Below are 21,535 nucleotides of genomic sequence, written 5' to 3'. Positions count from 1 at the left end.
TATATTATTATTTATTTTCTAGTAAAAATAAATAAATCAGTTTTCTATAAACTATTTTTGACTTGTTCACAGGGTGGTTATTGGGTCTAAGTTGGATCCATTCAGCTATTGACTAAGTCAGCGAGAGGATGTTTGGCTTAGAATGAGCTGAGTGATCATGTGGTTTAAAACCATGATCATTGAGACACTTGTCTCAATCCGAAGGTGTAGAACAAGATAAGTGTTTGTGAGTAAATCTTTTGCAATGGCTCTTATCTCCTTTTTCATAGGAGAGACGTTGTGGCAATTGCCTATAAAAGGGAATGTGCAGAAGTCACAAAGCCCTTCCCAACAAAATTATTCACTTTATTGGAAGGCTATCAAAACCTCCAACAAGGTTCTGCCCAATTCGGATTGTATCATCAGCTTTGTGAAGTCCAAGGTTGTGTTCAAGTGTTGTTGGATCCATCAAGTTCAAGTGAAGTTACTCTTTATTTGCACTTTATTTTGTCCCTATTCTGTTATAGTTTTTCATTTCTAACATTATGTGATGTAAAAAATACAGTCTGGATGAGCTGGAAACAAAATCATACACCCTGAACTACCTATTATGGTTGAATACATCAGTGCACTATGGCCTCATCTGGGACCCATCTGTACTAAACACTGGCATGTCCAATGGCCATAGATAGTTCAGCCAAGTGTGTATGATTTTGTCTCCAACTAATCCACTCTCTTAAAAATAGTGTCTATTACTTTCTCCTAAATGGTGTATTGTTCTAAGGGGGCATTCTTTTTTTGTATTTTGAGAGGGGGAAGTTGGTCAATGGGGTTTTGTTTTCCATTGACCAAGAATCCCGTTTTTTTTTTCAGATTTATGTGGGGATTAGGAAAAACTTATTTTTCTATGTACCACTTGCCCGAGAAGTGATACACATCTCCTAGGTGAGTAAATAACTTACTTACATAAGAAATAAAAGAACATGAATAAATGCACTTACCCGAATAAATGTTTTCCAAAAAAAACCTACACAGGTAACTATATTTACCCAATAAATAACTTACCAAAAAGTAAACAAAGCCTAAGTGTAAAAGTGGTCAATCAAGATGTAAATTTGGCACTTTAGTTCATTTTTTCCTCTACAAAATACCTTACACCAAGGGAACCACCACCCCAGTTTACACATGCAACTCCTTAAGAGTGATATAGTATTTTACTTCTCTTTCTCCATTGTCTCACTCTCCAATATTTACTGCGGACCATATATACTTGATACTCCCCTTCAACAAAAAGCAGTGTAAAATCTGAACCAAATCGATCAAGGTCTGCCACCGACTTTTCTGATAAAAAACCTCATCAGCTCACTTTGGCTGTTTGGAAGAAATAGCCTGAACTACTTTGTGAACCTTTACACATGATATTTTAGTTAATTAGCTATCACCAATCTCATCTCATCTAATCCCAAGACGCAACATTAAAAACAGGACAGCCAAGTCCGACCACGACATCACATCACATGGGCAGATTGTTAATTAACGAATTTGGACTTCACCCTTCCGGGTTTCTTCTTACTCACAGTGCCGGTTGGACCGGATGATAATAATAAATTTTGTTCAAATTAATTAATTCAGTATGAATCATATCATAAAATTATAATTTTTCCTTATTATCATCTTAAATCTTATCCCAATCATATGACATTCGTTAGATGTTTAGCCATTTCGCATTTAGTTTTATATCTGTTGTTATGGTTAAATTATAAATGATTAAGATGGTATTTAGAAGCGTGGACTTTTTTGGGATCCATTTTCAAAAAGAAATGCTCATATTTTTAAGACCCGTTTACAAAAAAAATGTTTCTGCCACGTAGACAGTGAGCAATACTATGTCGTTTGGTAAGGTGATTTTTATCACTGTTTTTCATGTATGTGCTGACAGGTAAGCATCACATAGGATACACATCAGTCAACCGTTGGGGGAAATGGTTTATCGATGCATGACACGCCAATCGGTGGAATCCCGATTTATGAAGCATGCCCAATTTTTCAATAAATGCTTAAACCAAACATTCATATATATGGGCATTTGTTGAAATGCCTATGTGGATCCAACGTGACACCATTTTTTTGGAAAAACGACCGTGGTTCTAAATATCCCCTAAATCATTTCTTAGATGGGTGTAACCTTTTGATTTCATTAGCTCAATCTAAAGCCCTACCTGAATTCTATCACAATGCTGGGTTTGATATAAATATATAATCTCTCATGTTGAAAAAAAAAAAGAAAAAAGAAAAAAAAGAAAACTATTGACTTGACTAGAGTTTGGAACCAATGCCTTTCTCTTTTTTTTTTTAAATTTTCTGAGACCATACCATGAAAATTCGAGTCTGAGAAAATGCCAACTTTTTTTTGTTTTATACTATTTTCAACAGTATGCTGATGTGGCAACAATCAACAACAGTCTTAAACAAAAAATAGAAAAATATTTTCTAAGAAAACAGCATGAAAATGCAGCAGTATTTTCTCAAAAACGGCATCGGTTCAAAACATGGCCTTCATCAATGACCCATCTACTCATATAGCACAATCCTTGACACATTCATCATACATGTCCAATGGTGACTTGTCCACCCGAAGGGGGAAAAACGGTTCAACCTCTGGTTATATTCTCAGGTATAACCATCCAATTAAGATTTGGATATCCTAGCTCCAATCCCGGATTCGACCCGATCTACCATACCCATCAAATTCTAGGTGTTTCTAGACCCTTCCAATAGACCTCATACATTGGATTGGGTCATTGAGTAAAAATTCGCCTACAAAAGAGGGAGGCAGCCACAGCCAATAAGGGGTGAAAGAAAGTGAAGCCAGGCCTCTCAGCCAGTAGCACCAATACTGTATCTGAGCCAGTGCCTACGACAAAAGAAAACGAAAACCAGCAGACCATGACACCTGAATGGAGCGATTGTGGCGCAGCCGGATCAGACGGCAAGCCCGGCGGTGGCGTCGATGCTCGGGAGCGCCACAAGATCGCCGAACGTGAACGCCGTAAGTCCATGCGAGAGCTCTTCCTATCTCTCCATGCTCTCCTCCCTCACGCCAACACAGTCCGGAAAGAACAGTCGGCCATCCTTGACGAGATAATCAAATACATCCCCTTAGCTGCTGCTCGCCTTCGCTTACTTCAGAACCGAAGGAATTCTCCCTCCAGCTCCGGCATCTCCAAGGCCTCGCCGACTGTTCATGTCTCCGACCGTAACTCGACCTCGCCCAACTCTACAGACTGCGACATCCGAGTCGCTCCCGAGTCTTCCTCCTCGGTGGCCATTCGTATACGAGGGGACCGCGTCAACGTTTCTTTGTCCGATACCAGGGGTAATTCAAAGGCATTCTTACTATCTGCCATCTTCGATGAGCTCGAAGCTCATCGACTTGAGCTTATCCGATCTACCCATTGTCGTGATGGAAACAAAATACTTCATCATTCTGAAAGCAAGGTCTGTGCTGCTACCCAGGATTTAATTTGTTATGTTCTTTTATTTTTTATTCTATGAACATGATGATGCATTTATCAAGGTCGTTACCCATTAAACTTTTTCTAACTATATGAACTGGGTTTCATTTATTGTTCTATTTTGATTACAGATTTGCGATGGGTTGGATAGATCTCCAGCTTTGTTGAAAGCAAGGCTGCAAGAACTAGCTTGCAAACTGCACCGGCTTAGAAACTCATCCTCGCTTAAGGGATCTTTTGACCAGCTAGACTAGACTAAATTGATTCACGTCATCATTCAGCTATAGTCTTCTCTCTCTGAGTCTTTGTCTTTCTGAAGTTGATAAATGTAATTAAATAATAGTCGGGATCAAGGGATTAAGGCTGGGTTGAGCTTTCATCAATCTCAAGTTGTTTTTGTTGTTTATGGCACCCCATCTATCCCTTCAAATCCCGAAGAGACGGCTTATCGGGAAAAAAAAAATCACGAAGAGGCGTTTAGATTAAAAAATAAAAAATTGCCATTGAAATGAAATATGAATGGATCGTCCGTTCTCATTTATATTGTTCTTGTTATCAGGACAGCTTATCTTTCTTTAATTTGTTTATGGAAATTATTAGACCATGTGTTTGTCCACGCATTAATCTATGATATCTGCCATTGAAATGAAATAAATGCAAGTATGCAACAAAGCTGATCATGGAACGGCATTTGTCGGTTATTTTGCTTTCCGGGTTCTGTGCCAAACAGAAGGCGAGAGGATACCATTTATTTTGGGACTTGTGAATCAATCCAGATGTAAGCAAATGCCCATTTATTTATTATTATTATTATAATAATAATAAGGCAGAACAAACTTATTTGAGAGCTAGCTAGCACATAGTGGCTGAGTTATCCATTTAGCCACTTGAGATTCATGGATTGATTTACCTTAGATAATCAAACCCGCCTTGATTCACTGCAAATCAATTCTACAAACTTAAGTTAATTAGGCGAATGACATTATTAATCTACTTACTTAATTTGACTATGATTTGCGAAATAAATTACTCAAAGTACTACCAATGAATAACAAGCTCATCATAACAACGATAAAGGAAATATAACAGTATCGGGAATTACATGAACTAATTAATGTGGAACCTAACTAATCTAGGCAATTAAGATCAGCAGACAACCTGTGGACTGTGGTCACTGATTTTAGCCATTTCTCATTTTCAGTCAAAGTTAAAAATTCCAAGGAATGAATTTGATGGAGGCATTTAATTTTCAATCAAATTAAGTAATTGGGATCAAGTATGCACAGCATAATAAGCACTTTCTAAATATTCTCATAACTATCAATAGCTATTTTTAATACTTTTTAAGTGTAGGTTAAGAGTATATTTTAAGTGACAGGTGTTAAAAAATTTTCTAAATACTGATTGGATGTATTTATAATGCTGTGCCTACCTGATATTTTTTCTATGTAAGGCAGTAAAAAAAAAATGAATCCACTTAGACTATGTTTGGTTTGAAGGAAAAGGCAAAGAAATCCATAAAGTTTTTCCTATTTTTTCTTTTTTTTTTTTTTCTCTTCTTTTTCTTTCAAATCAAACACAACCTTAATATCTCATATTCGTATTTGTTTAATTAAGGATAAATTATGCCTTTTAATAATTAGACTTGTTAATGCATGTAGAACCAAATATATTGAAAGCATGTAGAGAACGTAAGCCTAACAAAACCACTATAAATTACAATCCAGAGCCTCAATCGTTGACCACTCAGCTATGAATATATATACCAGATACCCAAAATAAGAGACCCATGAAGAACGTGCGTGGAAGTTGCCATTTCCCAATCTTCTTGTATACGTGTTAGCTTTATGGGGAGTTTTGATTCCAGACCCACGTGCCCATGTATCCTTATGCCCATTCAAATCTGAAATTTGATCGAATTGTGTTAGTTTATTCCAATCTGACGGTTGACTATTTGTTTTGGCGCGTGTTGTCAGGGTGATCAACGGATGGAAACAGTTCCTGAAGTTTACACTGGCTGCTGGGCAATGCAGTGTTGATAATTTGTCATAAATCTATCATTTGAAAAGTGGAAACTTAGAGGGCCATTATTTTCCGGCCGGCCTACTATTTGGAAAATTGCACCAAGAAATTATATTTTCCACAAGAGCGGAGAAAGTAAACTTCTCAGTAATTCTTGCATCCCAGTCGTGTCTTGATTTCTGGATGGAAAAGTCCAAAGTCCATACGCTATGGATTGAAACTTTAATATCAGAAGTAATACATTCTAGCTTTTTGGTGGCAGACTATTTGGCCTGGCAATTGGATTGGGTGGGTCGGGTTCGGGTTGGGTTAAGACATTTTGAATTGATTTTGGGTCGGATGGGTTTTCGAGTTGGGTTGCCAAATTCTTAACCCTAACCTTAAATGAATGGATTAGGGTTGATCTATGGGTCAATTCAGGTCATTTTAAAAAATAAATAAAAAAATATATGAAAAATGTTAAAATTAAAGAAATTAATCTTAAAATTCTAAAAATAAAATAAAAAACATGAATATTTAACAATTTAAAGAATAAAGATTAAAGAGTGAAAACTTCTAACACTATATAAATAGTCCTAATTAAACATGACAAATTGACAATCAAGTCAGTAGGTTGACCCATGACCCAGCCCAGTTTTTTCCCGGTCCAATTGGGTCATTCTCAAATTCAAGACCTCAGATAATTAAATATGAGACCCTAATCCTACTTTTCCAGATTGGATTGGATCGGGTTCACAGGTTGGGTTTTTTGGCAGGACTCATTATTTTCTAGTTAGGTGATTCATGATAAACGTTCCAAACATTAAAGTGTTTAAGTTATTAATAGTATTTAATATCCAAACCTATAATCTAAATCCCAGAGATAAGATTTGATTTTGCTTGGCATATTCAGCATCAAGTTTGATCTTCGATTGGAGGTTAGAAGTAAAGAAGAAGAGAAGGAAGGGAAAGATCATCGGGCTAAGTCTGTGTTAGTGCTTTGGTGGTGCTATTGCTTTGCACTTAACTCAAGAGGAGGTCTTTGGTCAGTAATTTCCAGGGAGAAGAGTTAGAATCTTTGAGAGAGTGATTAGAGTGAACCCAGATTTACTACTCACTTTTTCTACCCGCATTCTTCCCATTCTGTACTCCAGCAGCTGCATATCTCACTAGAGCTGTTCATGGGTCGGGCCGGGCTTCCGCTCTGTATTAACAAATTTTTCTAAGGCTCGAGTTCAAGCACGGCCCGACCATCAGGCCTACAACTTGGGCATGAGCCCGGCCCTCATAAAAGGCCCGAGCCCGAAATTTATCCTGTGTTGTTACTATTGCTGAAGCGACTGAATAAAGAGAGAGAAAGAGAGAGAGAGAGAGAGAGGAATTATAAAGAAAAAAATAAAAAAATGTATATATTAAATTTTAAATATATATTTCAATAAATATTATATTATTTATATATTTTATATAATATATAAAATACATAATATGTATTTTATAAAATATATAATGTTGAATCGGGTCGGGCTGGGCTTTTTTGACAAATCCCGAGCCTGGCCCGTAACACAATCGGGCTTACTGTATTAGGCCCGGGGTCAGGCCCGCGGGCCTAATTACATGACCAAGCCCAACTGGGATGTGGTCCAAGTCGGGCCGGGCCATCAGGCTACTTGGCCCATGAACAGATCTATATCTCACAATATAAAATGGCGATGTATGGCTGCAATTCAAAGTGAATAGAGAGTAAATCTTTGACTCGAGAGGAAAAGGGATTTTTTTTTTTTTTAATTTGGCGGTTTTCTGGCAAATCTCCGGTGTTAGTTTGTGGGTGTGTTCTGTTTTGTTTGAACTGGGTTCAGATCGCTTGGACCATATTGTATATTTTTCTCTCTTTTCTGTTTTTAATAATCTTTTTTTTCTTTATTCTTCATAAAAGAATTGATCTTCAATATATCTAATTTGATTTGACCCTATTAACTCCAGCCCATATATCTAATTTGATTTATCTCTGCCCATTTATTTAGTAGCTTGAATGTATGGAAATATATAAAGTCATTTAGGCTCAGTTGAGAAAGAGTACAAACACAAATATTTACAGTGAAAATACATACAAAATAATACAACACATAAGGATTTTCACTCTACGTATTTGCATTTATACAACACACATGGCTGAGTTGGCCTTGTGAGACACATGGCCGCCCAACCATCGCTGCCCTGCTACATCATCCTAGCTTGGCCATATCGGCCTAGTTTGGCTGAGCTACACTATTACTGTGACCCTCCATCTTATCCTCCAGTCACGTCAACTACACGTCGCATGGATGAGCACGACTACAGATAATGAGGAATAAGGAAGACGACTCCGCTAGGGAACAGGACTATCCCGAAAACCTCGATGGCTAACCTCATCCCGACAACCCTAAAAGCCTAACCCGACTAGGACACGGATCCTCGGCTATAAAAAGGCACTCTATGCTCGAGGAAAGGGATCTAACTTCTAACACCCGTACTGCTACTTAGCTCGGACTAGCATCCTTATAGCTCGGCCCAACTATCTACCACCCCTACTGACTTGAGCGTCGGAGTAGTTACCCGGTGATAACTCCTCGAGCCTTTGATTTCTACTTCCTTGATCATAGGTCTTGAGGCGTGGCCTCGTCCTTGTAGCTCAGCCCCGCTCTGCCAGCAAGGAATTATCTGGTTGCTCTCCTCAATTCGTGCACCACCTCAGATTGAGCAGCATCAGATTGGCACCGTCTGTGGGAACTGCACAAAAAGCCTTTACCAAAGGCAGCATCATCCTTCGCACGCGTCGGTGCACTCAGTTCGTGCACCCCCTTGTGCACCTACACGCACGAATCAGACAAGGGCATAGCACGATCCAACCAAGAAAAGCAAGATACAACAAGAAGGTCGGCCACCTCCATCCGCTCTCATAACAAGACACACCAAACCACATGGATCCTTGCCAAGGAAAGACTTGGCAGACGAATGCCACCTCAGGTGGTCTTCGTCGCCGAGTCCAGCTCTGTGAAAGACCGTGCCATGCACCCTAAGAAGGAAAGGGAAATGCACACCGCGGCCCTGGACCAAAGGGATGACGAGATTCGAGAACTTCGACAATGCTTAGAAGAGCTAGAGCACAACCAAAGAAGCACGACACCGGCTGTAGATCAACCCACACCACCGGCCGTGCCCACAGCCAAAGAACCACCCTTCACCCAGGAAATTGTGGACGGCGTACCTTCCACAGGATGGCGGGCACCTCAGCTTGATAAGTATGATGGAAAACTGATCCTGTCAACCATATCGAGGCATTGAAGGCTAATTTAATGTTGTATGAATCCTCCGAGGGCTTGATGTGCAAAACCTTAGTAGCCAAGAAAAGCAAGATACAACAAGAAAGTCGGCCCCCTCCATCCGCTCTCATAACAAGACACACCAAACCACGCGGATCCCTGCCAAGGAAAGACCTGGCAGACAAATGCCACCTCACGTGGTCTTCATCGCTGAGTCCAGCTCCGTGAAAGACCGCGCCACGTGCCCTAAGAAGCAAAGGGAAATGCACACCGCGGCCCCGGACCAAAGGGATGACGAGATTCGGGAACTCCGACAATGCTTAGAAGAGCTAGAGCGCAGCCAAAGAAGCATGGCAATTGTGGACGACGTACCTCTCACAGGATGGCGGGCACCTCAGCTTGATAAGTACAATGGAAAACTGATCCCGTCGACCATATTGAGGCATTGAAAGCTAATTTAATGTTGTACGAATCCTCTGAGGGCTTGATGTGCAAAACCTTAGTAGCCAGTTCACAGTGAGTCGTGGGAGCGACTGGAAACTCAGTTCAGTGCTCAGTTCACAGTGAGTCAAAAGCATTAGAAGACCTCGACTAGCCTCATGTAGGTGCGATAGAGGAAAAACGAGTCCCTCAGGGACTATCTAGCAAGATTCAACAAGGAGGCACTACACGTCATGAACCTAAACCAGTCTGAGGTTGTCACCGCTATTCAACACGGCCTTCGCCCATCCCCATTCAACTTCTCCATCTCCAAGAATCCTTCGCAAACCTTGGTTGTGCTAATGAGCCATGCGCAGAAGTATATCAACATAGAAGAAGCACAGACACAACTATGGGATGAGGAAGAGAGGTTCAACAAGAGGAGGAGAGATACTGAGGAGCGGAAGTCAGAAAGATCAGATCGAGACCATAAGAGGCAAGACCACTGACCCGACCACAGACCACAGACAACCACGCCGACCTATCGAAACTTCACGCCACTCAATATGCTGCGGTCTGAAGTCCTAATGCAAATTCACGATCGCAACTACGTTCGTTGGCCTGAAAAGATTAAAATGCAAAGCAACAAGAGGAATCGCAACAAGTATTGTGAGTTCCATAGAGATCATGGCCACGACATGAAGAATTTCTTTGACCTACGCAACCACATTGAAGACCTAATCAGGTGCGGATACCTCGGTGGGTTCATCAAGGGTGAGAAACCGACATAGGAAGAACAATGCACGGAGGATGCTCGACCACCACCCCAAGCTCCCCCTGCTAGTGTGATCCACGTCATATCAGGTGGAATTGCCACATGAGGGGAGAGTAGCTCGGGGCACAAGAAGTATGCGTGACTATGCGAAATCAACAACTGGGGGCACAAGAAGAAGTGCGGCCAATCTATCACATTCACTGACAATGACCTCCGGGGGGTTCAAATCTCGCATGATGATGCCTTGGTAATCACAATCGAGGTGTCCAATCTTAAGATAAGATGGATCCCGGTTGACACGTTAGTTCTGTCGATGTATTCTTCGAGGGTGCATTTGAAAAGCTCTGCATCAACAAAGAGCGCCTCACCCCCGTTAACACTCCCCTAATGGGCTTCTCTGGGGAGTCCCTCATGCCCACTGGGAGAATAACCCTTCCCCTACTGATTGGAGATGGTGACATTACTACAACGACCATGGTGGACTTCATTGTGGTTCGTTGCCCCTCTTCGTACAATGGCATCCTCGGTAGGCTGACCCTTAATGCTCTGTAAGTTGCGGTCTCCACATCCCATCTTGCCATGAAGTTCCCAATCGAATATGGCATAAGGGTAGCACATGGAGATCAAAGAACTGCGAGGTAGTGCTACTTTCTCTCTTACCGTGGACCATGCCTGACCGCAGAAACGCTGATGACAAAAGCTTATGACTTAAGGGACGAGGAGAGGACATAGTGCGGCCAACCTATCGAAGACCTCATCTTGGTGCCGCTTAACAAAGAAGACCCCAAGAGGACAGTCCAAGTTAGTTCTCTCCTAAATGATCGCCTCCAGGAAGAGCTTATACAACTACTAAGGGACCACACCAACGTATTTTCCTGGTTGGCGGTAGATATACTAGGGATTGACCCCCCAAAGTCATTAGACATTGTTTGAACACCGAGCCCCGCTATCGACCTATCAAGCAGAGGAAGAGGAGCTTCACAACAAAACGGTGGCAAGTGATTGCAGATGAAGTACAAAAGTTACTCGATGCCAACTTCATTCGGGAGGTCAAGTACCCCAACTGGCTGGCCAACGTGGTAATGGTGAAAAAAGCCATTGGGAAGTGGAGGATATGCATCGACTTCATTGACCAAAACAAAGCCTACCCCCAAAACAACTTTCCTCTACCAAGGATCGACCAACTTGTCAATGCAACGGCAGACCATGAACTCCTGAGCTTTATGGATGCCTTCTCAGGGCACAATCAGATCCGAATGCATACCGATGACTAGGAGAAAATAGCTTTCATCACTGACTGTGGCTTATTTTGCTACAAGGTCATGCCCTTTGGCCTCAAGAACGTCGACACCACTTACCAACGGCGGGTAAATGAGGTGTTCAAATATCACAATGGTCAAAATGTAGAGGCATATGTCGACGGCATGCTAGTGAAGAGAAAAAAGGATGAGTAGCACCTTGCCGACCTAAAAGAAGTCTTTTAGTACCCTCAGGAATTATAAGATGAAACTGAACCCAACCAAATGTGCTTCCGGGGTCGGCTCAGGTAAATTCCTGGTGTTCATGATGGCACAAAGGGGGATTGAGGCAAATCCAGAGAAGATACAGGCCATCCTCGACATGCAATTGCCCTAAACCCACAAAGATGTGCAATGACTCAACGGTAGAATAGCCGCCCTTAGCAGGTTCATGTCCAAATCCATGGACCGTTGTCTGCCCTTCTTCAAAGCCCTAAAACAACCAAAGGACTTACAATGGACCGAGGAATGTGAATGGTCCTTTCAATAACTGAAGCGGTACCAAAGTTCGCCACCTCTCCTCACTAAGCTAAGACTAGGGGATGAGCTATTGCTCTACCTCTTGGCCGAGGATGAGATCGTCAGCTCGGTACTGATCAAGGAGGAAGACCAGGTACAGAAGCCGAACTACTACACCAGCAAAGTCCTTGGTGGCACGGAAACCTGGTACTCCAACTTGGAGAAAATGGATCTAGCTCTGGTCACCTCGGCCAGAAAGCTCAGACCATACTTTCAGGCCCATAGTATTTGAGTGCTCACCGACCAGCCGCTTAAGCAGGTTCTCCAAAGGCCGGAAGCATCTGACCGCTTAATCAAATGAAGCATGGAATTGAGTGAGTTCGACATCGAATATGCACCCCAGCCCATGATCAAAGCTAAGTCCCTAGCTGACTTCATTGTCGAATGCACATTCACCACTGAGGATCCTGCCCCACTACTGTAAGTATGGACTCTACGCGTAGATGGCTCATCCAATCAGCAAGGTAGCGGAGCCGACCTTATTCTCCTCGACCCAAATGACACAGTGTTAGAGCATGCCCTCAGGTTCAATTTTAAAGCGTCCAACAACAAAGCTGAGTATGAGGCTCTGATTGCCGGGCTACGTCTCGCCCTAGACCTGGGAGCTCGAAGAGTAGAAGCCTTCAGTGATTCTTAGCTAGTAGTTAACCAGATCCATGGACAATTTGAGATGAGAACGCCCATGATGGCAAGTTACCTATAGAAGGTGCAGGAGCGTATCCACCGACTTGAGCACTTCAACATCTTGCAGATTCCACCAGCTAAGAACATACAATCTGACGCGCTATCCAAGTTAGCCAGCTCCTCGAGAACCGACCTCAGCAAGACAACACGGTTGGATACTGTTGCCCAGCTGAGAATCACGCAGATAGCTCTCCTTATCCTTCCGGTACATAACGACCCATCCTAGATGGACCCCATAGCACAGTACCTCCGAGAGGGCACCCTTCCATAAGATCGAATATAAGCAAAGAAACTCCAACAAAGATCATCTCGGTATTGCCTTATCCAAGGTCAGCTCTATCGCCGCTCACACACTCTCCCCTACCTGAAATGTCTCTCCTCATCTGAGGCAAACTATGTCCTCAAAGGAGACCATCTGGCGCACACACACTGGCACACAAGGCACTCCAGCAAGGTTATTTTTGGCCGACGATGAAGTAAGATGCATCCTAGCTAGTCTGGAGTTGCGACAGTTGTTAACGACACTCCAATCTCCATCATCGACCTACAGTTCCCCTGAAGCCAATCACCAGCCCATGGCCATTCGTGCAATGGGGGATGGACATCCTCGGCCCCTGCCCCACTGCGGTTGCTCAGAAAAAGTTCCTCCTGGTGGCGGTGGATTACTTCACCAAATGGGTGGAAGTTGAAGCTTTGGCATGCATTACTACGCATAATGCCCATAACTTTTTCTAACAAAGCATTGTTTGCAATTCGGTATTCCGCGCATCCTCATCATAGATAATGGGACACAGTTCATTAACCGAAAGTTCAAGGCCCTCTGCTTCGACCTAAAGATCGACCATTGGACCACGGATGTACATTGATCCCAGATAAATGGGCAGACCGAGGTGATCAACCGAACCTTGCTTCACGGCCTGAAGACTTGGCTATACCAGGCCAAGGAACTGCCAAGCATACTCTAGGCATACAGTAGTACTCCGCAGACAACCACTGGTGAGACACCCTTTAGCCTGACCTACGGAGCCGAACCTATGGTTCCTATAGAGATTGACTCTCCAACCCTCCGGACCGATCTCTTCAATGAAGACCAGAATAACGAGGATCTCTGCGCATTATTAGACCTGATCGAGGAAGCCCGGGACCGAGCATTTATTAGAATGGTAGCACAACAGTAGAGGATGGAAAAGTACTACGACACTAAAGTCAAAAGACGTGAGTTCAAGATAGGTGACATTGTCCTTCGCAAAGTCATAGTGCCCGTACTCAGAGAAGGAAAGCTCAAACCAAACTGGGAAGGGTCGTATAGAGTCACCAAGGTTATTGGTCTGGGCACCTAAAGGCTCGAAGACTCGGATGGCCGACCAATATTGAGGAGTTGGAGCACAAGAAACCTTCAGATGTACTATCAATGATTCAGTATTAATAAAGAGCACCTTGTTCAAGCAAAATGCTGAGCGCCCGACACACCACATGTGCACACACACCACTACACGACTGAGCTACATGACCATGCTAATGCGACCACACATGTGTAGCTCGGTATAATCCATTGACTCAGCTAAACTCTAAACGGCTTGAGCCCACAACGCATAGCTCGGCAGTGCAACACCGACCTACCTAACTCAGCTGACCTACGAACGGCTTGAGCCTAAAGCAAAGAAGAATGCCCCTGCCCCTCAGGGCCTGAGGACGGTTAACCAAACTCCGCTCGACTACCGACTAAGTCGGTCAGAGCTAGCTGAGCAACGGCTAGCCCTCAATGGGCCCCAAAAGGATCCCGAGACCGAAAATTGAGCATCCCAAAAACAAGAGCTTGGAATGCACTCCTGCTTCACCAATTGAAGGCTAAAGATCTCGACCAAACCAAGCCTCGGCCAAGGAAAATCTAAGGAAACAAAAATAAAATATATAAGTTGCACACAAGTTTGGAATAAGAAAATTTCATTAGGTTAAAGTAACTAGTACATTAGACGAAAGCTCGACATACCGAGCCACTACAAGAGCAATAAAAAGAAAAAGAAAGGACCCTTGGTAGCTCAATCCGTGGAAGGGAAGTTGGTGGCCTCGTCATCCCCATCTTCATCAGTGTCGTCGCCTCCGCCTTCCCCACCAAGCTCATCTGAGGCTGGGGGCGTTTAATCGTCATAGGCTTCCCAAGTCCATGCAACATTGGCTAGCTCGAGACGGTGAAGCAGCGCTCTCCGTTGGAAGATGTTAAAAACTGCTTCGTACGAATCCGAAGCATACTAATCCATGTCCTCCCGGAGTTCCACTGAGTTCTTGTACCATGCTACCGCCTCCTCGGCGGCCTCTTGCTTCAACCGTTCCCTCTCTGCCTTGAGTTCGGTGATCTCGTGCTTTAAGCCACGGACCAACTCTCCTTCCTCGACTAGCCAAGCCTTTAGCTTGGCCACCTCCTTCTTCAGTTCAGCAAACCGCTTCCCCGCTGCCTGAAGCTCGGCCAATTGCGCCTTCAACTGCAGATACTCGGAATGTTCCTTCTCATACCACCACCACAACTCATGAAGGTGATCAACTACAGCAATGGCCGAGCATGCGTTCTGCGGACACCAGAATCAGTTTTAGCACGTGGAAGCACACTCAAAACAACAAAGACACTTAAGTATGAACTTACCTGCTATCTGTGATCTAACCTCTGTTTTGTAGGATGGAGCGTGCGAACAGCCCTGTTTAACTGATTCTTGGTTTTCTTTTATCAGTTATTTAATTTTATATTATTTTCTTGAATTAAAGATTTAATTAAAAATCAAACCCTAGACCCATTCGAACCAAGATTGGTTCAAACTGTTTGGACCAAATCTAGGGTTTAATCAAGGCTGAAAGTCAGCCCTAATTTTCCCACTAATGGGCCTGAGGATTGATATTTAATTAAATGGTTAATTTGGCCCAACCTGTAAAGGCCCAATTTTAAATAGTTAAAACTACTAAAAGCCCAATTCAAAAGATAAAGCTATATGGGCCGAACTGGGTAACACTAATTCAGCCCATATACCTAGATAATATTAATGTTTAATATTATGGATTTAAAACGGGCTTCCAATGGGCCTTACAGATAATTAATTGATTGGATCAATTTATCCCTGCATGAGATGTTTGGATGTGTGATGTGCTGCATACATGGGCCATAAGTGCTTGGCCCATGCTCATTCGACAGTGGCTCTTGTGCACACCATGGCTGAATGCACATCATTGCCATAGTGTCCCTTTTGGTCATTGGATGACCTCCCTCAGTGGTGGTCCCCACACCTCATCAAGAGGTTACGTGCAGAACCCTAGCTGATTTAAGGCCCACCGAAATCTGACTTTATGAAAGTTAGTGGGAGCCACTTTGGTTTGACCTAAATCAAACTAGGGCGTAATAACTGTTCCCTCCAACTAATATGAGTGCACGTGATAGGGAGATTCATATGATGAACTCTCTAAAGGCCTTCCATCATTAGCATGAGGATGGGTCCTTCAGTAATGAGGAAACGCACCAGAAAATGGGCTATCCATTTGTTGTTGGACTTGTCTGAGTGTTTCATGAGTTGATAGGGGCGTCATAGACCAATGTGGGAGGGGCTTCACCAGAAAATGGGAACTCTCTCACGGTACCTTGGCGTTCACGAACATGATGGGTAAGCACTCACTGGATAGAAAGGTTTACCTGAAAATGGCTCTGAACCTTGTCTGATAGAGGCCAAAGGGAAAACTCATATGATGAGTGGATATGATCCTTCATAGAAAGGTGATGGGGTTATGCAGCTGAGACAGTTGGCTCCATGCACCCTATGTGATTTCCCACATTTCCAGAGACAACCCATAGTCTCCATCACTAAGAAAGGAGGGAAATCTCAGAGATGCATAAATGGAAATGGATCGTAGATTAAAATCCATATCTTTGAAATGAACATGAATCAAATTAGGTTGTGGACTGATGTTTGCTCTTTTATCAGAAAATGACAAACAGATCTTTTGCAAAGCTTCTTGACGACAACAACCTTAAGGGCCCAAACTATGCCGATTGGTACAACAACCTTATGCTGGTCCTAGCTTCTGAAAAGCTGGACAAAGTGGCAAAGAATCCTACCCCAAAGCATCCGGGTGATAGGGCTTCTGAGGCCCGAAGGAGAGACTATCAGGAAAGGGAGGAGAAAAACTCCTTTGCCCGGTGTTACATCATTGCCTCCTTGGACAACCCAATACAGAGGCAGTTCGATCAGGTCGAACTTGCCAAGGACATATTGGACAGTCTCAGGACGATGTATGAAGAGAAAAATCGTTCTACTTGACAAAAGGTCTTGAAACAGTTCATAACCGCACAAATGTCCAAGGGCCAACAAGTTCATGACCATTGTCTTTGGATGATGGAATACATCAACAAACTGGAGGCTCTTGGATCTGGGCTGGACCTTGCAACCCAGATAGATGCTATCCTTAATTCTTTGCCTCCTTCCTTTAATCCGTTCATCATGAACTATAACATGAACAAACTGAATGTCAGCTTGCAAGAGCTCAGCAATATGTTGCAAAGAGCCGAATAACTGATTAGAAAGGATGAGCCTGTAGCTCTGCTTGTTGAAGCTAGCAAGACGGGCAAGAGAAAGAGAAAGGCAAAAAAGCCTCAGAAGAAAGCCACTAAGGGTAAGAAGCAGAAGAAAGACAAAGCATTGGATGTCTGTCACTTTTGCAAGAAGACCGGCCACTGAAAAAGGAATTGTCCTGCCTACCTGGAATCCAAGAAAGGTAATTTCGAAACTTGTGTTATAGAAACCAATTTATCGGTAGCTTCTGCGTCCTGGTGTATTGACTCCGGGGCTTCAACTCATGCGTGTAACTCACTGCAGGGGTTCAAGGTAAGTAGAAGGCTGAGTGAAGGAGAAGTCACTCTCTACTTGGGGACTACTGCAACTGTTGCAGCCGCGGCCATAGGAACAGTGGAGTTATTTTTAGAGAATGAACTATTGTACTGAAAGATTGTCTTTATGTACAAAATTTAAGAAGAAATTTGATTTCTGTCTCAAAACTGTGTACAAATGGTTATTCTATCTTCTTTAGTTATACGATTACTATTAAAAGAAATAACAGATTCATCGCATACGGAGAACTGGAGAATGGTCTCTATGTTCTACATCCTTCTCTAGAAACTAACATAACCGAAACTACGTCGGCTGAAATCCCCAAGAAGAGAGCCCGTGATACAGTTAATCCCACGTGTCTGTGGCATTACCGACTTGGCCACATCGGTGTTGACCGAATCACAAGGTTGGTAAAGGATGGTCCTTTGGATTTTCTAACTGTAGAAGATCTTCCCACCTGTGAGACTTGCCTACAAGGCAAGATGACGAAACGACCATTTAACAGTAAGCCTGAAAGATGTACAGGCACACTTGACCTAATACATACTGATGTATGTGGTCCCCTGGGTGTTAGGACATGGAATCAATACGTGTATTTCATCACCTTCACAGATGATTTCTCACGATATGGTTACGTGTACCTAATGAGACACAAGTGTGAATCCTTTGAAAAGTTCAAAGAGTTAGACAAGAGGTTGAGAAACAGTTGGGAGAGAAATTAAAGCCCTTCGATCTGATCAAGGTGGCGAGTATCTCTCTGACGAATTTAGAGACTACTTAAAGGACAATGGGATAGTATCACAATTAGCTCCTCCTGCTACACCACAACTTAACGGTGTTTCAGAGAGGAGGAATAGGACCTTATTGGATATGGTCTGGTCACTTCTCATACACTCAGAGTTACCCACATCCTTTTGGGGTTACGCATTAGAGACTATGATTTACGTGCTGAATCGGGTTCCAACCAAATCGGTTCCGAACACTCCATATGAACTTTGGACCGGAAAGAAACCAAGTGTCAGACACTTGAAGATTTGGGGTTGTCTAGCACACGTTAGAAGAACGAGTGCAGACAAGTTGGAATCCAAGACTAGTCGTTGTCTATTTGTAGGCTATCCAAAAGGCTCTGTAGGTTACCTTTTCTATGACCCACGTGAGCAGAAAGTGTTCTGCAGTCGAAATGCCCAATTCTTGGAGACCGATTACATCCTAGACACCCATCGTCAGGAAATTGTTCTTGATGAGGAGAGCTCAGGAGCAGTGGGAGATGTCCCACAAGTTCCAGGTAGTGACCAACCTAGAAGATCCACTTGGGTATCCAGGCCACCAGTCTGTTATGGTTATGACTAGGATAGTTACCTAGTGAAAACCTTGAATAGTGAGGAGGATCCTGTGACTTACGCGGAAGCTATGTTGGACAAAGATTCCCAAAAGTGGGTGGAGGCCATGAGAGCAGAGATGGACTCAATGGAGACCATTGGAGTCTGGACTCTAGTAGATCCGCCCTCCGGGGTAAAAGCAATCGGTTGCAAATGGATTTACAAGAAGAAGAAGGGCCCCGATGGTAGGGTTGAGACCTTCAAAGCTCGTCTGGTGGCGAAAGGGTGCACTCAGAAAGAGGGCATCGATTATGAGGAAACCTTTTCGCCTGTGGCCATGCTTAAATCCATTAGGATCCTACTAGTTGTAGCAGCATACCATGATTATGAGATTTGGCAGATGGATGTCAAAACTGCATTCCTGAATGGAGATCTTACTGAAGATATCTATATGTAGCAGCCGCAAGGCTTCATAGTTGCGGGTTAGGAAAACATGGTATGTAAACTTAATAGATCCATTTATGGACTTAAGCAAGCTTCTAGAAGTTAGAATATCCGTTTTGACTCTGCTGTCAAATCGTTTGACTTCGAGCAGAATCCGGATGAACTTTGTGTTTACAGGAAGTACAGTGGAGATAAGGTTACCTCTTGGTTCTGTATGTAGATGACATTCTACTCATTGGGAATGATGTAGGAATGTTGACTATGGTGAAAGTATGGCTTTCACAGCAATTCTCCATGAAAGATCTTGGAGAAGCCTCCTATATACTAGGTCTTCGACTCTATAGAGATAGATCAAAGCGGATAATAGGATTATCCCAATCTGCCTACATTGACAAAATAGTCAAAAGATACAACATGAAAAACTCTAAGAAAGGAAATGTTCCTTTCAGGCACGGAGTCACTCTCTCTAAGAAGATGTCTCCCAAGACTTCTGAGGAGATTGATGGCATGAAAGACATTCCCTATGCCTCTGCCGTAGGGAGCATCATGTATGTCATGCTGTGCACTCGTCCTGACATTGCTCAGGCAGTGAGTGTAGTAAGTAGATTTCAGGCCAACCCAGGTAGGAGCACTGGACTGCTGTGAAAAACATACTTAAGTACCTTCGAAGGACAAAAGAGTTTTGTCTAGTATTCGATGGTATCTCACTACAGATCCAAGGGTATACAGATGCCGATTTCCAGTCGGATCCAGATGATAGAAAGTCTACATCTGGATATGTTTTCACGATAGGATCGTGTGCTGTTTGCTGGAAAAGCAGCAAACAGGGGTCCACTACAGACTCCACGACCGAGGCCGAGTACATTGCCGCAAGTGAGGCTACCAAAGAAGCCGTGTGGATGAAGAAGTTTGTTCACGAGTTGGGAGTAGTTCCGTCTAGCACATCACCCATCCCATTGTTGTGTGACAACAATGGAGCTATTGCTCAGGCTAAGGAGCCACGAGCCCACTCGAAGTCGAAGCACATTGAGAGGAAGTACCATGTACTAAGGGAGATTGTTGGTAGAGGAGACGTCCTGATTCAGAAGGTAGCATCAACGGAAAATGTAGCAGACCCATTGACAAAGCCACTGTCACAGAAAGCGTTTGAGAAACACGTGGAAAGCATGGGACTCCGGCTAGTACCTGATTGGACCTAAGTGCAAATGAGAGCTGTTAAACAGTTTTGTATGCCCTTAGCTTCAATCAAAATGATGTACTTTATGAGTTTATTTTAAATGAATAAAAGTGCATATTTGATTCATGTTCCCTTGGTATGTTTCTGTGTAATACCCTTAAACTGGACACTTAATGAGGTCCGTGTTAGTTTAGAACGTTCGCAGCCAGTGGGTCGATCTGGGGAGACCTATCCTGACAAGGCTGACACTGTGGTGCCACCAAGTCGGTTGGGGTGGCCTGTCTCAGCTACCAGGGTGAGACCTTAGGCACATATAGTGTATGATTAATTGAATCTTTGAACTAGACCAGATTTCCAGTATTGCCCTAGACCTTGGAGATTGATGGGAAAAACTGGAAAGTTACACCTGACCCCTAGACTCGATTATAATACTGCACTAGGTGTCGGATTGGGCTGTCTTTGATATACCAATCAGTGAGGTCCTTAGCGGGGGTCAAAACCTGGGTATGTTGGGACAGTCTGAGAATTCATCTCAGTGGGTGATCATAGTGACAGGATCAGCCCCCTTGTCAGACAAAGGTAATGATCGGGGATACACTGTCACTGATGGAAACCAAGACTATCGGCAGCCGATTTCAATCGTTGAGATTTGTTTTTGCAAAATATATTTTATATGAGATATAAAAGTATATATATTATGGTTTCGAAATGATTTGCAAAATGTTTTAATTCCCGGGATCCATATAAGCAGAGAGTGCAACACTGTTCCTTGCAGCCGAGGGAGAGGTCCTCTCTTGTCGGGCAGTGTATGATCATTATGGGTTGAGAGGTTAAGTGTAAGACCATTGAGGATAATACTTTATGGGCTAATCTTGCATCTGCCCACAGTCCCTGTGTGTTACAAGGTGGCTTGGCCCAGGGACCACTTAGGGTAAGTGTTGGGCCCATAGAGCCCATCTGATGGGTTTCAGGGGGTGCACTGTCCATAACAGTGTATTCGGCCAGGCGTTGTAACAAAGGCTGGGCCGAACCCATGTGGCTGATGTGTAGATCAATGTTTGGGTCCCATGCCATACAAGGAAGCCCAACTGGGCAGCAGTTTGGAAGGCTAAGTGAATACATAACCTTAAATGGGCCTTAAGCCCATTTCGAATTGGGCTAATTTTATTAGTCACTTAAGAGGCAAATTCTGAGATGGATCAGCTGATAGGATTGGGCCTAGACCCTATCCACTTAGAGAGTC

General features: G+C 43.2%; 1 protein-coding gene across 2 annotated transcripts; it reads left to right on the top strand.

The window, feature by feature from the left end:
- Nucleotides 1-319: 319 nt before the first annotated feature.
- Nucleotides 320-4,035, top strand: LOC148844890 (uncharacterized). 2 transcript variants are annotated; one of them, XM_088952952.1, is made up of 3 exons: nt 320-421; nt 1,919-3,477; nt 3,626-4,035. In XM_088952952.1, exons 2-3 carry the CDS (start codon nt 2,926-2,928, stop codon nt 3,746-3,748), a joined length of 675 nt encoding a protein of 224 aa, XP_088809078.1. In that variant the 5' UTR covers nt 320-421; nt 1,919-2,925; the 3' UTR covers nt 3,749-4,035. The 2 variants fall into 2 exon arrangements, with proteins under 2 accessions (XP_088809078.1, XP_088809079.1); XM_088952953.1 differs by having other exon boundaries at nt 321-457.
- Nucleotides 4,036-21,535: the final 17,500 nt, after the last annotated feature.

This window comes from Nelumbo lutea, chromosome 7 (assembly GCF_056320005.1).
Source record: "Nelumbo lutea isolate HS-2025 chromosome 7, American lotus-T2T, whole genome shotgun sequence".
Lineage (NCBI taxonomy): Eukaryota > Viridiplantae > Streptophyta > Magnoliopsida > Proteales > Nelumbonaceae > Nelumbo > Nelumbo lutea.
The sequence above is the reverse complement of the archived record's forward strand: the minus strand, read 5'-3'. Positions and strand labels throughout refer to the sequence as shown.

Coding starts and splice junctions, on each gene's coding strand:
- LOC148844890 (XM_088952952.1), top strand. CDS start 2,926: ATGACACCTGAATGGAGCGATTGTGGCGCAGCCGGATCAGACGGCAAG. Junction 3,478..3,625: donor TTCATCATTCTGAAAGCAAG/GTCTGTGCTGCT, acceptor TTTTGATTACAG/ATTTGCGATGGGTTGGATAG.